At 47.3% G+C, this 16,030-nt stretch overlaps 1 protein-coding gene across 7 annotated transcripts in view; it reads left to right on the top strand.

Moving 5' to 3' along the window:
• Positions 1 to 14,800, top strand: part of SEPTIN8 (septin 8) — a 46,874-nt gene extending 32,074 nt beyond the window's left edge. For 2 of the 7 annotated variants that reach the window (XM_074603719.1, XM_074603720.1), the window contains exon 10: positions 6,798 to 13,806. In XM_074603719.1, the coding sequence (XP_074459820.1) occupies positions 6,798 to 6,852 (55 nt within the window). In that variant the 3' untranslated portion in view covers positions 6,853 to 13,806. Of the gene's footprint in view, positions 1 to 1,801; positions 4,759 to 6,797; positions 13,807 to 13,829 lie in introns of those variants that run through there. The other 5 variants (XM_074603716.1, XM_074603718.1, XM_074603721.1 and 2 more) reach the window with 3 other exon arrangements.
• The last annotated feature ends 1,230 nt before the right edge of the window (positions 14,801 to 16,030 follow it).

A 16,030-nucleotide genomic window follows, 5' to 3' on the forward strand; every position in this document is an offset into this window, starting at 1 on the left:
CTGCGTACTGACATGAGAGTAATTTGTGTCTTCCTTTGGAAGATAACAGTGCGTATTACTTCACCTGTTTCCTTGGAATGAAAAGTGTTGGTGTTAAAACAAAACCAAAGCACTCTCTCCCTGCAGACCTCTCAGCATGCTCTGGGCATGTCCCACCGCACGCATAGACTCCAGAACGGTTTGTTCTGGACTCTATTTTGCTGAAAATAGGGTATAATCCAGTTAAACTCAGACATGAATTAGGGGCTGAATACCAGGGCAGCCTGGGGCTCAGGTCTGCCTTGAAGAAGGTGAGGACACTAAGCCACACGCTGTTCCCTTGCACGAGCAGTGCCGGTCGCTGGAATGCTCCAGCGGTGATGCACTGGGTGCGCTGGCCTGGTGGAAACGCTACAGCTGCCCCTCTGCTCCGTCTGGCTGCGATAGAAGTAAGTTTCCTGCGCTTTGCTGGTTTTAGGCCACCTGCAGCCATGAGCCGGACGCCCTTCCTCTTCTAGGTGGTGATTAGAGAGCAGCCACGGTCAGAAGCGGGGCCAGGAGAAGGCAGCGTACGAAGGGCCAAGGGGCACCCACAGTGTGTGCTCTGTGCGGTGGGGACCCCCGCGCGGCGCTGGGGCGGGGGCTCTCTTCAGCTCTGGAGCACAGCTAGAGGAGGTGCACTGTCACCAGGAAGAAAATTAATAAATTAGGGAGAGGAAGTGGCTTTGGATTGGGTTTTGGGGTTGGTTGGTTTGTTGGGTTATTTTTGCAAATCTGTGAGCTATTTCAACATGTGGTATTCGGGGGTTTCTGCTCAAGCAAGATAACAAAATTTGTAATAAAATATTCAAAGGAAGGTACCTCCCCTTGGCCTTGGCAGTGACCTGTCTTCCCAGACCCCCTCTTCATCTGGGGGCCTCAGAAGGAGCCGGGGAGGTCTCGTGAAACCTGTGTGTCAGAGAGCACAGCCTTAACCCATCCCAGGCGTTTGATGCGGACCCCACCGACTGCTTGAGTGTTATGAGGATCTGCGTATTCCCTGGGAAGCAGCAGGAATGTCTTTGCCAGCTTTCTTATCGAAGTCTTCCAACCAAGCCGGGCTGGAAGGCAGCTGGGATTTGGGGAGCTAGTGGCAGGAGTGTCGTGTCCTCCTCCAGGACCCCCCCGGCAGAACGCAGGGGTCAGGCTCCGCCCGGGGCTTTGGTCAGCGAGGAGCCGGTGCTGCGGGGGCCGGGTGTGATAGGAGTTGGGGGCTGGCACTGGGGCAGGCGCCCACCCGGGGCGGTGCCAGGGAAGGGGGACCCAGAGGGTGCCAGGGGAGCGTCGCTGCTGAGAGAGGCCCTGCAGTCCCCCAGGGGATGGGGATGCGGGTGGAGACGCGTTCTGGGCTTATGGGTGAGATGTTGGGACCTGGGAATATATTGGGGAGGGGGAATAAAGACAGGGATCTTGGGTGGGGGGTGGTGTTTTCCTGTTTCAAGTTTTAGGAGAGCTAGTTGAACCTTTTATCGTCTCCTTTTTCAACACAGTGTTTTTAGTACCTTAATAAGTAAAAAAAAATGGAGCTGGAAGAATTGCAGGTGTGGAGGGGAAATGAAAGCGTTGGTGCTGAGACTCTTGTGCCTGCAGCTCTCGGGCAGGTTGTGCTCTGCCATGGGGCTCTGCGTGCCAGGGGGTACTCTCCTCTGTGGGTCTCCAGCTGCCCGAGCAGTGTTTGCCCTTCTCTTCCTTTTTTTCTTTTTAACATATTTCGCTACGTTTTGCTTTAGTTTAATTTTCATAACTTTAATTCATGCTTTTTTTTTTTTTATGTTTCTTTCAGTTAATCACACACAGACTTTCAGGCCAAGAGTGGACTTGGTGCTTTCATGTGTTAAGTTGCTTGAGTTTCCCACCCTGTGACCCTTCTCATAACATTGTGTGAGTGGACCAAAGTGAAAGAGAAAATGAGCATCTTCGGTGGTTGCGGTGTAACGACTCGCTGTTATCTGTACAGAATTTATCAGGAGGTTTTAAGGAAGTAACCTTACCATGTACATTTTGTTAAACAAAGTCAACTAATCCCTAAAGTAAGATGTTCTAAACCCAGTGATTGAGCAGCTGTGTATAAAGTGACCATAACTGTTTGTCTGAACTCATCCACCAGCTAAATACTCGCTTTCTAGATTTATTTTCTTTTTAATTGGCTAAGGTGGCTGCTTGAGGCTCATCTGTCTTCCTCTGTACATGCACAAGTGTGAGGAGTGGTATGAAGAAAGCTGAAACGTTTATTTTTCTAACAAAATTCTTGATTTGAATAAGTTTTTAGAATGGGTAGAAAAACACAGTACTTTCTGCCTGGGGAATCTTAGTCAGAGTAACCCTTATTCCAGTGATTATATATTTTAATCCTGAATTACTCTAAACACTTTCTACATCATTTATAATATATATATATATATATATAAAAAGAGAGAGTGGTTAATAAAATTCATGGGACAATGTTTTGAATTTTCTTTACTGCTAAAGTAGAACACTTATATAGAAAGATTTTTTCATAAGAGTTTGTTGTATAATATGGAACTACAGGATTTGTGTAACTTTTCAGTTGTCATTTACCAATGTATTTTACTGTTGTGGAAAAACTATTTAAGCGGTCATCTTTACTTTTACTCTAACCTTAAACTTATTGTGTGCCTAATAAGGAGAATCCCCTGCTCTTGAGCTATGCACTGTATTTATGCTGTTGGGCTCTATTCCTCTTAGCAGGTGCTTCCTTTAACACTCCTCATGCTTAGAAATCGTGGCCTTGTTTTCCTGAGCGACTGACCTTGGAGGAATAATTAGGATCAATATTATTTTTTTCCATTCAAACCATTTTGTGATAAGGCAGGACGATAACTAAATAGAAACTAAAGAGCTATGTTGTCATGGAAAAATAGTTGGACCCAATTCCATCCATCCATCAGATAACAGGCTAGATGAAAGCAAATATTTTATATTAACCCCCACATAGTGTCTTTGGAGTTTATAAAAACACTGGCTGGCTAAGTGTTAGTTGTGAGTGTGTGCATTTTTATTTAGTTATTAATGTTACAGGATTTCTCTGATAGTTTTTTTTTTTTCTTAAAGATTTGTCTTTAAGCTGTCAGCAAATTCCTTACTTGACTTGCAGGTGGCGGTGCACGGCCTGGCATCCGAGCCCTACGGCTCTGTGCGAGGGTAGCGTTTTGCAGGACTTGAAAATGAGGTTCTTTAACTTGCATATCCTATTAAAGCAGCTTTTTTTTTTTCCCTCTTTCTTTCTAAATACATTCTCAGGTGTTAAACTGTTTTCTTATGGCCATTGGCCTTTTCTCTGGATATACTGCAAGTCATGTCAGTGTTACTTGGTGCACGTAAGAACCTCACGAAGAGCTCACAGGTACCTTTTGGAACAGGCCGTTTTTCAAAGACTAAAAATTATGTGCACTTGTTAGGAGTCTGCTGAAAGCCGGACACGTAATTTTTAAGGCTGTGCCTCCAGGTTAGGTGTATTTTAAAGAGTAACTGTCAAACGTTAGGAGGGTTAATGTGTTTTTCTCAGAGAACCGTACGAGGAACCCAACCTCCTGTTACATGCAAGAAGACAATTGCGGCTCACTACTGACTCCAGTCCAGACATGTAGCAAATTAGTGGCAGGATTTTCATTTCTGCTAATGAGAGAAACTCTGGTGCACTAATTGCACAAGTAAGCAGCGCTATTTGGTTTGTTGTTGTGCTTCTTGAGGCCAGTGCTACGAAAGCTGGGATGAAACAGTAACTGGTGGTACTGGGTATGCAAAGAGCTGCCTTGCCATCGCTTTTCCAGTCGATAGCTTTCTCCCGATCTCGTGCTGCTGCCAGCAAGATCCATGCACATCACTTCCATCTGCCCTGGCTCGTCAGAGATCAATTCTTTTTTCCTAGAATAACAGGTAGTTACAAATAATGATAACAATGGAAGAGTAAAAACCTTCAAATCCGTGGGCATTGTGGAGAAATTTCCAGCTTTTTCTGATGAAGACATTCAGAATGTATGTAACAATATTTTAATATGATGATTATTATATATACAACGACTTTATGTTGTGACAAAGATACCTTTTCCTTGTAGTTACTTGTTCCTTAGAGCAGTTGACATCATAATCGCCCCGATGGGACTCAGTCTTTTTTTTTTTTTTTTTTTCCTCTCGTACTGATTTTTCCTTTTGGCTGCGACAAGGTTTAAGTATGTGTTCTATAGGGTAGCTCTGTATCTTACTTTTATTTAACAAGTTACAAGTGCATGGTGATGCTATTCTCACTCCAGTCCGAAGATTTACATCTCATAGGCTAGAAGTGAAAGAAAAACCCTTCAGAAATGACTGAAGCTGTTCAGTTACGTGTCTTTCCACTGTTTATACATTTATCTGTAAAAGGTTGGTATTAATGGGAAAAAGTATCCATTTTTTTTAATCATTTAAACATTTACCATCATGTATGTTGTCTACTTTCTAATTTAAAATGTGTTTTGCGGGGCTCTAAGCTCCGTGGGCTTCGCATCTGGCTGTGGTGGGTGCCCCGGGGGTGGAGATGGGGTGGTTCGGAGCAGGTGGAGGTGACTTGGGGACCTGCCCGGGGGGCGGCAGCCCCTCGGACGCGCTGTGTCCGTTCACTTCGTCATTCCAAATGTGTTGGGGTTTTTTGTTTGGTGTTTTTTTGGGTTTTTTTTTTGACTTTCAGTTCTTTCCACTCACTTTGTACTTTTTTTCTTTTATTAAATCTCACATGTATTTTGAGTTTTTGTGGTGTCGTTTATTTAGCGGTGGATTTCCTGTCTTACCTAGTGCCCCTCTGTTGAAATAATGGCATGTGATGATTGAAAGCTTACCAGTCACAGGATGTCTTATGACTATTGGGAATGTTCAAAAATAAAATTAGCTAATTAATTAACAACTAGCTAATCGTACAGTATGCCAAGAAGCACCTCATCTGTAATCTGGGGAGAAATTCTAAGGTATTAATTCAACTGCCATCCCTATTTGGGCAAAAGTTGCCTTTAAGCTTGTTTGTACTTCCCCTTTGGGATCTGGTGACTGAGCGGGTGGATTTACCAGCAGTTTCGCTGTTGTAATGATGCCCAAAGAGGTGATTTAAGGGTAGGATGGGAAGGGAGCAGAGATGGAGGGTGCTAGTTTCCGAAGGGTACTTCCAAAGCTCTATGCTTTTTCTGGAGAAGCACGTCATACACTTAGATCAAGGCCAAAAAAAGAGCAGAGCTTTAATTTGGGGTTCTCTTTTCAGAGCTGCTGGAGCTCTCCCTGAAGGCCTGTTCTTGCTGTCTGTTCCGTGGGCCATCGCTACGTGTCACGTTATGTTCAGTTATCTTTGGGTGTCTGTGTCTCTCGGGTTTATTTTGGTATTGGACTGAGATCAACGCTGCATTTCAGGCAAAACCACCGAGTGGAGTTTGATGCCGGTGTTTGCTGAAGTGGAACTTCTCATGAGAGCTGCTCCTGCAGCCCCAGTTTCAAGAACAAAACCAAGTCGGTGATACTGGCTGCTTCTGAAATCTTCTTAGAAACAAGCAGTGGGACTGTGCTGTTGCTGCAGGAGTTGGCTTGTGTGCCACAACTCTGCTTTTTGTATATAATACACAGCTTGCGTAAAAGGCAGAGGGTGGTTCCGGTCATCTTCTGTGCAACCTCTTTGCATCCCACCTTCCTCCAAGGCCGGGAGGGTTGTCCCCTGCGGTACCGTGCTGTGCGGACGCTGTACGTCCCCCTGCAGAGCGCTGCCGGGGGCAGTGGCTGGAACTAGGGTGACGTTGCCTGTAGCGGTCACTGACAAAGTGCAGGAGAAAGTCTGCATCTGCACTGGGTTAGAGGTGTTGCTTAAGCCCATTAAATTTTTAGGATAAGCCTATCCTAAGGAAGGATAAGCCTTAGTGGGGACTTCACAGCTGATACCAAGTGGTTTGTATGAAATGTTTTACAACTTTCCCATCCCAATACTTTTTAAAGCCAAATTAGGAGGCCACAGAAGACAAAGTGCATTCAGGTACATGCGAATGGGGAAACTAAGGTGGCAGAGTGGCTGGTCATCTTAAAGGTGGGGCCACCAGCTGATTCAGGATGATATACACTGGGAATTTTTCCACAGGAGTGGAAAAATTCAAATATCATGATATGATATTATGATATCAAATATCACTGATATTTGTACAAAGCTCCTAGAGATGCTTGCAAGCGCACGGGAAGTGCAGAGGGTTGTTACAGAGGCAGTTGAGCGCTGAGGTAGATGCTCTCCGTGTGCTGCAGTTCCAGACATGAAGCCCGGTGACACAGGCCCTAGGACGTGTTGGTGCTTTCCGTTCAGGAGACAACCCAAACCCAGCCTCGTCTCCTTGTCCGAGGCTGCTCCATGGGGAGACCCATGCGGCTGAGAGGGACGTGGCCGGCCAGGCGAGGACAGGGCAAAGGCCTGGCTCGGGCTGCCCGTCATGGTCGGCGGCGCCTATGGTCTTGGCGGGGCTGGAGGCGCTCCCCACATCACCCCATCCCGCATCTCCATAGCACAGGACTTCTCGGGTTTTCCCAGTCAGCGCTCTTGCCTCATTCAAGTTTTACATCAGTCCTCCGATGACCAGTTCCAAACCAGGTCTTGGCAGCCGTGAGAGTGTCTCCAGGCTGCAGTGGTTCAGATTGGCATGTCCGTACCCAGCCCCGCGTGCTGCCAGGCGGCACGTGTTACGTTTGTACTTCGACCTCTCATGCTGTCTTTATGTAATGTAAATAACTGAAACTTAAACACTGATTCTCTTTTGTTCTTTCTGTAGCTTTTTTAGTCTTCCCAGTGCGTGCTCCATAACATCAGGAAGACATGTTAATTAGAAGATTTATTAAGGCCAAAACATCTCATGCAGAAGAAATTAATTGGTGCTTTCACCTTTAAGCTTGCAATATATTGCACAGAAGAGATTAAATAGCAAGGACTAAGATGCACCGTATCTTTTGATTGGGAAAAGTTTGCTTGATCAGGTTTCTTGATAAGGTTGAAATCTAAGATACTTGCCAAAAGATAAATTGCTAATTAAGGCTGCTGCATGGCTTGCACTAAACCAAAGCGCTAATCTCCGGGCGTGAGCCCGTGCAAAGCAGTTTGCACTGACGGGATTTTGGGGAGAGCAGGGACTCAGCCGGGTTAGCACCAGGTGAGTTTTCACTTGCTGCTTGTGCTGCTGCTGGAAGGGGGTTTCCGCGTGTCCTCTCCTCCGTCTGGCTTTGGGGTGTAACTGGAGAAGCTCCTAACGTCTCTAATTCCGCTGGATTCTCACGTTTCTTAGCAATAACTCTTCCGGGCAGCTTTTTTTTCCCCATAGACTTACGGGTTTTGTAACCAAAATCCCCCAACCCTCGTTTGTTCAGTTGTCCCAGGGCTGCAGAGAGGTGTCTCACCGCTTACCCCTCCGCCCCGAGCTCCCTGCCCACCTCCCCGCTGGCTGCCTGGGGTCGGTTCCGCTGCCTGGCCCGTCCCCGCGCCGCCACGTCTCCCGCGCTGTGGTGGGGTGAAGGGAACCATTCTGAAGGACAACTAAATGTTACGTGTTAATGGAGGGGAAGCGGTTTAAATCTGGAGACTCAACGTTCCTGGTCATGGGTTCTGTGTTTGTGACTGACTTCCCCTTACACAAATACTTGTTTAAAAAAAAAAAAAGAAAAGGGGAAAGAAAAAAAGTGTGCTGTCTGTGCCCCTGTCTAACTTCACACGGGAACAGGGAGAGGCCCCGGTTGATCTTTGTTTTAAAACAACCTTGTAAATGAATCTCAGGAATGACCTGCTTGTACGAAAGCTGGGTTTAATAAAATCAAAGCTGACTTGTTTAACAAACATCTGTTAAAACCACCTTTTGTGTGTTAGTTATGTTCACTGGAACCACAGAGTGCTGTGTCCAAATTCACAACCCTCGCTGTTATTCCAGTTTCTCTCTGTTAACCCCCTTACCCTGTGTATCTGTGGTTAGTGTGATGTCCCCTGTGTGTCCCTATACATTTGGGGGGGCTGCTGCCAGCAGACCCCCCTCCCCTTCCCCAAGCGGCTGTTTGCCCCCGGGTGCCCTGACACGGTGCTGGGGGCGTAGGGCCAGCAGAAGACCAGCCCTCGGGCAGAGGTTTGGAGGACGCTCGCCCCCCGCACCCCCGCCTTGTGTGGGGTGACCGGGGTGGGACACGGTCTGGCTGTGAGCAGCGGGGTGGGTGACAGGAGCCCAGGGGGGTTCCCGCTGAGCAGGCTGGGTCTCCATCACCACCCAGGAGTTCATTGAGACTGAGAGGATGGTGTAGAGGCACTGGCTGCCGCAGGCACTGAGCTCCCGTCCCCGGGGTGCGTTGTACCTAACAGTCACCGAAACCTCTGGATGCCCTTGGCATAAATTAGAATTTGGGAATAAATCTTGGTGAGTAACAGGTATGTGGTCTGAAAATAATGAAACTGGGCACATGGGGAAGTTCTGGAAACTCCTGCCGCTTGCAGGCAGGAGGCACTAAGCCCCCTGACAAGTGCGTCCACGCCACACGGCTCGTCCCTGCCTGTCCCCGCTGCTGCAGCCCGCGGGGCCGAGGCATCATGGCCATCAGTGGGACCAAGTGAGAAGCAGCCGGGGTCTGACCAGGCTGTCTCTTGGGGGTTCAGGGCTGGAAGTCCACCTCTGGTGGCTCTGTCTGCCTGCGTGTCTGTTGTGCCTGCGCCAAGCAGGAGGAGAGCTGGGGCAGGCGGTGTCCATCGGGCTGAGCTGGGCAATGAGACGCCCTTTGCTGCTGCTTTGATGGCCGTTTGAAACTTGCCTCTGTTCTCTCTTGAGGCAAATTCCCTTGGCAAAACTTTAATCCACTTTGGAGCTATTGTCAAGTTAGATTCCCATCCAGACAGGTGAATTGGGTCTCCCTCCCCCCAGATTGCTCAGGAGATTTGATTAAGTTCTCTTTGCCATGACCATTGTTTGGTCACCGGTGGGATTCAAGTTGCACGCCTTGCCGAGGAAGAGCGAGGGGGAGCTGCTGAGAATGGCTGGGAGTTAATGCATCACTCGATCCAAGTGCACTTTTCTGCATTCTTAAAGAATTGAACTGTAAGTACTCGTCAAATTGAATTTAAAACACTAAAGACAATTAGGAAACAAATCCCAAACAACCACATAGAGGCAACCCCACAAAGGAGATATAAAGGCTTTATACGTGTCTGAAAGCACTTGGTACCGGTGATGTGCCGGGGTGGGCTGCTCTGGAGGGGCTTCCTGTGCCCCCGGTGCTGGTTGCTATGAATCGCTTCTCTGCGTTTCTTTGATGTATCAACGAATTTTGTCAGAAACCTGTAATACAGTAAAATGACGATTGAGTATTACTCTTCCCTCTGCTGTTTTCTTCTATCTTGATCAATTCTCTGACCACAGAAGTTTCTTTATTTGTGCAACTGTGTAAATGAACTCTTCTTCTAGGTCATCGCACGCCCACCGTAAGTAGCAGTGCTGAGTCAGGTTTATTATCTGAAACGCGGTGGTGAACGTGGGTCCGCAGTGAGGCAGCTTCATCCTTCCTCGTAATGGTTCTTATTAATTTATCTGTGACACGTTTCCTTTTGGTGGTGGTTTATGAATCGGAGATGCGGTGGTAACTGGAGATAACTCTAAATTGCTTTGCTGTTTCTGAGGATGATTTAATGTTTGGTTTATGTCTTGGTTCTGATTCAGCATCTGAGCAGCAGTGGTGTCTGCCAGGAAACTTCTTGAAGGACGAAACAATTCCATGGGTACTTAGCGTAGGGGATTTCGGATGTAACTGCAGCTTTGTTTACAGGGTGGCGTTAACTTCAGGCATCTGGAAATCTGTCCTGAAGTAAGGCAGCAGCAGAGGGAGGCTGGGCTGGAGAGAGACGGGTGCCTCGGGGTCTGGGTTGGAGAGAGACGGGTGCCTCGGGGTCTGGGCTGGAGAGAGACAGGTGCCTCGGGGTCTGGGCTGGAGAGAGACGGGTGCCTCGGGGTCTGGGCTGGAGAGAGACGGGTGCCTCAGGGTCTGGGTTGGAGAGGTGCCTCACCTGGGCTGAGCCTCTACTGGAGATGGGCTCCTGCTATTGCTGACATGAATCTCCCCTCACTTCTCTGCCGAGGGCCGGGGAGTTGCGCTGGGCTTGTGCCCAGAGACGGGGAGGAAGCAGCCGTCCTTACCAGGTCAAGATGGGGCACCCTAAGAACTCTTTGAAATACTCTGTAAATGTTCTCTGGACTTTTACAGGGACTGAATCTTCCCCAAAACAGCAATCCTCACAAAATTAGCCCTAAATATGTCTAATCTGTGCCAGCACTTGCTGTGCCGGCTGATCCTGGCTTGTTCCTGCCAGTAACTGGTGTGTAGCAAAACGGTTATGGGACCCCCAGGGGTGAGTTTAGCTGCAGGTGTCTGCAGCGTGCAGGCTGTGCGCCGTCCAGGCAGGCGCAGAAGTGGGATATTCATCACCTGTGAAACTCAGCTGGGCAAAATGCTTGCTCCTGTTACTGCTGTGACCCGGGCGTGTGGTGTGTTGGTCTTGTTACTGGTACCTGTCCAGGCGGAGAGGGGAAAGATGTTACCAGCCTAAGACTCTGTTCTGCCAGTCCGAAGGGAATTTGTGCAGCTCTTGCTGTCAAAAATGCTTTTTCTGTGACAAGAATGATCCCTTTGCAACAGCAGCTTTGCAGCTTGTTCTTTAGGGCAGGAAGCTCCACTCTTGACGATGACGGGAACGCAAAGGTAAGCGGCACTTCTAAGCTGCTGAGACCAAGCCACAAACGTTAGCTCCTTTATGGTATCTCCGGCACGGGAATGGGTGTGCAGGAAGGACCTGTGCTGCCAGAGAAGCAGCAGCATGTCCCGGGAGAGCAGCCAGGCTCCAGATTTACTGTTCCCATCCCAGTATGGCACCTCGCACCCTGACTGGGAACACAGGACTCTGGTGGGCCTTTCAGCACTGACTTCATCTTCTAGAATGAACCCCCTGTTAACGTATCCTTTTGAGTGTTGATCATACAGATGTGCAGAGGTTTGGAAAAGCGGGTTTGTTCATGGCTTGTAATGTGTCATCCAGTTTATGGGCAAGAAACCATGTTATGTAGGCTCAAAGCTGGGGGGAGAAACATCACATGTGGTTGTTGTGGTATAAAGTTACAGTATGTTAATTACTGCGTGTGGATTGTTTCTGCTAGCACTTCCACTGGTTAACGCAGCTGGTGGTGGTGCTTGAGACAGGGCAAAGGGATGGGAGGAAAGCAGCACCAGACACACGCCCCAGGTTGACCTTTGTGGGCTTTTGGCTGGACTCTTCAAGCAGCACACCAAGAACGTGCAGACCAAACTTGTATTTTGTGTAATGAAAACTACAAAAGACAACTTGCCTCCTTCAAAAAATCAGGCAGTCAAGTCACAGCTTGTGATAGAAAAGGAAGGTGCTGCACTGGGGGGAGAGGAGAGCCCTATTACACAATCAAAACCCCTGTGGTCCATAGGCAGGATGAATAAATATGCTGCCGCCTGTCTGCCGGCTGCGCAGGTACCTGTTGAACCTCGTCTGGTCTAAAACTGGGCGCTGGTTCCTGGTCCTGTGGCATCCCCGTGCCAGGGCAGAGCTGCCCTGGCAGCACAGCAGTCACAGGTTGTGTTGGCTTTGCCTGGCCTGGTGGGATCTCCTTCAGCGCTGGTTCAAGTCACATCTGCTCACACGTGGCATCTGCAATGAGTCTCTACTACTAAATGTTTCTTTCTGGAACACTTGGCACCACTTTCTTTGCGGTTTAAAAAGAAAAGCATGGCTTTTTCCCTGCACACACACAAAGCTCGCTCTGTTCTCGGTGCCAGTTCTGGCAAACATAATACTTTAGGAAGCGTTATCTGTCAGTGGAGCTGCGCGGGACATCAGTCCTGCTCAGCCCGGTGTTCGGGAATTCCTCTCCTACAAGGTAAGATGATGAGCAAGGGGAGGAAGGCCAGAAACTTTATTCCTGCGCTAATGAGTGCTGCTGTAATGCAGCATGAGGGTCTCCTTGCTCCTGTCTCATCCCTGTCCCATATTTATTTATCCTGTGTCATTAGGTGAGACACCTGCTCAGCATTTAGCCTGTGCCGGTCCCTATGAAACCCTTTCCTGCTCTGTGACAGGACTGGCAGGTGTGGTGGTGTTATTCATCCAGTACTGTCTGGATTGCACCTTCACGCTAGGATAACAATCACCTGAAAATGCTGGCCCTATTGTGTAAAACAAGAACAGAAACATAAAAACCTAAAGAAAACACTTATCTTAAAAGAATGTGTAAGGCTGATTTTAAGAAGTGCAGTAGAGGTTTAAACTGACCTTTGTAACTTATAAAAATGCTTTGCTATGGAGATTAGCAGTTAATAAAATCTAATGTGGTGGTGGGGAATTAATTAAAGGCATTTTGTATTGTCTAGTCTGGTAAAACAGAATAAATTCAAAAACCCCTGAATGGCACGTGCTGGTTGGTGAGGGCCCAAGGCAACAGTGATTGTGGACAAGAAGCGATTTCCCACGGCTGTAGGAGCTGGGATTGGGTCTGTAATGGTGTAAGCAGGAAGGGGCACAGACCTCAGACCTCTGGGATTCCAGAGTAAGGCTCTAAGAAAAACTGCAGGGTTTGGTTCTCAGTCTTCTCACTGTGAATCCAAACCTTGGTTCCACCTGAGGACTGCTCTTACCGAGCCAGCAGCGGGAGCTCCCCCTTCCTCGGAAGCAGCTCTTCTTTACTCTCCCATGGGGCAAGTCAATTAGCTCTAATTAGAGAGCAATGGACTGAGCTGGATGAAAGGCTCAGTCTGTCGCCCTTCATCACAAATAAAGTTAACGCATTAAGTAAATTCTGAGGTGTTTGGTTCTCCCTGGTGCAGTTCATAGCCTCCTGCGTTGGACGGCTGCCAGCACATTAACTCTTGAGCCACACGCTCTTGGCGGTGGATGATTTCAGTGCTGTTTGTTAACCCCTAAGGAAAGATGCAGGGTTTTTGTAAGTTGATGATAAATTACTCTCTCTTCTGGCCACTGCTCCTGTATCTCTGTAATTAGAGGGAGGGCAGGGACAGGCTGCACTGGATGCCTCCATAGATGCATATCGGCAATATGTGTGTTGGCCTTGGTGCAAAACGCTTAAGCAGGAGCTCCTGAACCTCCACAAAAAAGGTGGGCAAGCACTCCCTCTTCTCAGGAGGGGACAACAGTCCAGAGGGACGGCAGGAGGCTGGGTTATTCCACGCAAATTCAAGATCACAAAATGGGTCGAGGGTAAGCTGCCAGCCTGGGTGTTCGGCCTGACAGGTATGCTCTCTTAAAAGGTGTGTGTCTTATGAAACCAGAGAAAAGCTTTAAAAAAACCAAACCAACCAACCAACAGAGCTTGCCTTTAATGTGTGTCATCAGAAGCCAAATTGATTGTATTTTAAGAGCAATGTAACTGTACTTGGAAGTTTTTGTAGTGTTCAGTGGGAGGCTGGGGACAGTGGGCAGGTTTTTAGGTGCTCCCGGACGCGCCACTGGGAGAGAATCTCGCCTTGCGCAGCAGGCAGGGGCTACCTGCGGCCGAGCAAGGGGGAAACCTGCCTTCCCTGCCAAAGGCAAGGCCCTCTCCCCGATCCCAGCCCTTAACTGCAGTTTTATTCCCTTTTGTTGGCACTAGCAAGGTCTGCAGCAAAGGCAGAACATGGACACGCGCTTCTCAGGCGGCTGCTGAAGTGCAATGTTGGTTGGAAATACACGTGCGCTGTATTAATTTATCGGTGTTCCGGCCTCAAGATTTGTGACCAAAGGCCATTTTGATTCCTACCTGTGCTTTTTTTAGCAGATCAGTAATAACAGGAAACCATTCAGGAGTCAGCCTCTCCAGCTCCAAGGTGATGATCACCAAAACCAGTGTGGAGCCCTTAAACTGCACTAGTTGGTGGCACGCCATACAGTGCTGTAGCTGTTTGGTCAAGAACGCGACATGGCGGGAAGGATTCCTCTGAGGCAGCCCATGTAGTAGATGGGGCCCGTTGGACATCACCATGGCATGGAACTGGAGAGAAGATAAAGTATATATATATTTAAAAAAAAAAAAAAAAGCAGAGGTCAGTGAACTTTGTATGTTTTCATATGTTATCAACCAGAATAGAGACTAATTTCATCTCGTATCAGGAACACTAAAGGGTTCCTGCTCCCTTTTTTTTTTTTTTTTTTTTTTGTGTTCTGTGTTTGTACTTGCCAACCACTGAACTGGTTTTTTTGAGCTTATAATGAATGTACAAGGTCTGTGTTTCCTAACGATTTCTGAAGTTTCTACGTTATCCAGATTGCTATCCAGGAGATTCAGTTCAGGCCAGCAGATACGAGTAGAGTAAAACCAATAATAATGACTGCGCTCTGAATTTGCTGAGGAAACAAGCACCTAAGAGAAGCAGTTTTCACAATCAGCAGCCTAAGGTGGCTTAATATTTGCACATAACTTTAAAAAAGGGATCCAGGACGTGTTCGTATCACATGATTTTTGCCTTACTAGCACATGATCGTTTCTTGAAGACAAAGTTTAATTGTTTCTATCAAATGTTTAGTAACTGCAGCGTGAACCAAGTGCCAGATTGGGGTAGTCTCATTGCCTAAAACAAGGGGGAATAATTAGTGGGATGAAAAGTAAAATGGTTTAAGAAAAAACCTGTGTGTGAAATGTAGCAAAACTCTGACAGCTTTCTATGTACAGTATTACTAGAATGGAAATAGTTAGAAATATTTTTGCAGTGTGTATTTAAAAAAATAAAAATGGCGTATAGTTGTGCATTATGAGAATCTTTTTAACGTCTGTTTTAGTTGTCCTTTAAAGATGAAAGTAATTTTTTTGAGAAAAATGAAAGGTTTTAAATATTAGAAAATTTTAAAAAGAAATTTTAAAAAAAATCACTGTAACATTCTTTAAAAGACTTGCAGATCGCTAAGAACAGGTAGTTTGCAAAGCATCTTGGGGAAGGATGTGTGGGGGTGTGTGTGTGTGCATCTGTGTTTTCTAGTCTTATTTGATAATGAGCTGTTTCTTTAAAGAAAAAAAATCAGCAAAACTTAGTGCTTACAATGTTTAAGAAATCCATTGGTGTTGCTGTGTAAAAATCCCAGTGAAGCTTATCTAGTGTAATTCTTTCCATTCTCAAGATCTCAGCTGGAGAGCGTTTACAGCCACTCTGCACTGCGAGCATCTTCACCGATGGTATTACCTGTAAAAAAAAAAAAATAAAAAAAATAAAGAAGCCAACATCCTGCACTGTGTCGTGTGTGTTTCTCTGCATAGCGAAGGGATCTGACGAGTTTATACACATCCCAAAGTGGTGAGCGGAATGCTGGTTCAGGAGGCCGCTTTCCTGGATAACTCCCATCCTAAATGGAGACTGACAGGCGCTCGCCACAGGGCAGCTGGCTACGAAGCCAGCCCGCGGCAGGAATGATGCTGTTCACCTCCCTAGCACCGTGAAGCTCCTCAACGCTGCATCAGTGACACGCGTTGCCCGCTGCCAGTCTCATCAGTCTCATGAGTTTTGCTCCTCTGCCAAGGAGGCGGCTTCCTATCGGTCTGTTTTATGGGGCCTTCTGTGGTCGTCTTGTTTCCTGCGGTCATGGACTCAACTTCTCATTTTTAGCTGAGGGGAAAAGAAGAATAAGCTCCGTGTGATGCATCCTAAGAACGGCGATGAAGAGCATTGCACCGCAGCAGGGGGTGTTCGACGAGACCTGCGTGTCAGACCCCACCTCCTCGGTTTCCTGTTCTGTTTCAGAACAGAATGAAGGCAAGTGGAGAAATGCAATCTGAAATACTTTTGGCTCATGTTTGTGGATGTCTGAAGGAGTCTATCAGTGGTTGCTGATTTTACATGCTCACCTTGAGGTGCAGAACTGAGTCGTTTCCTCACCAGGTTCAGAAACCAGTTTTGACTCTAAGCAAACTCTTCTATTTTAAGCTTCCTCTGAAGAACCTCTGTCTGTCTTGCCTACCTTACTCTCCCAGGACCTGTAACAAGGGAC

This window comes from Larus michahellis, chromosome 11, assembly GCF_964199755.1.
Source record: "Larus michahellis chromosome 11, bLarMic1.1, whole genome shotgun sequence".
NCBI lineage: Eukaryota > Metazoa > Chordata > Aves > Charadriiformes > Laridae > Larus > Larus michahellis.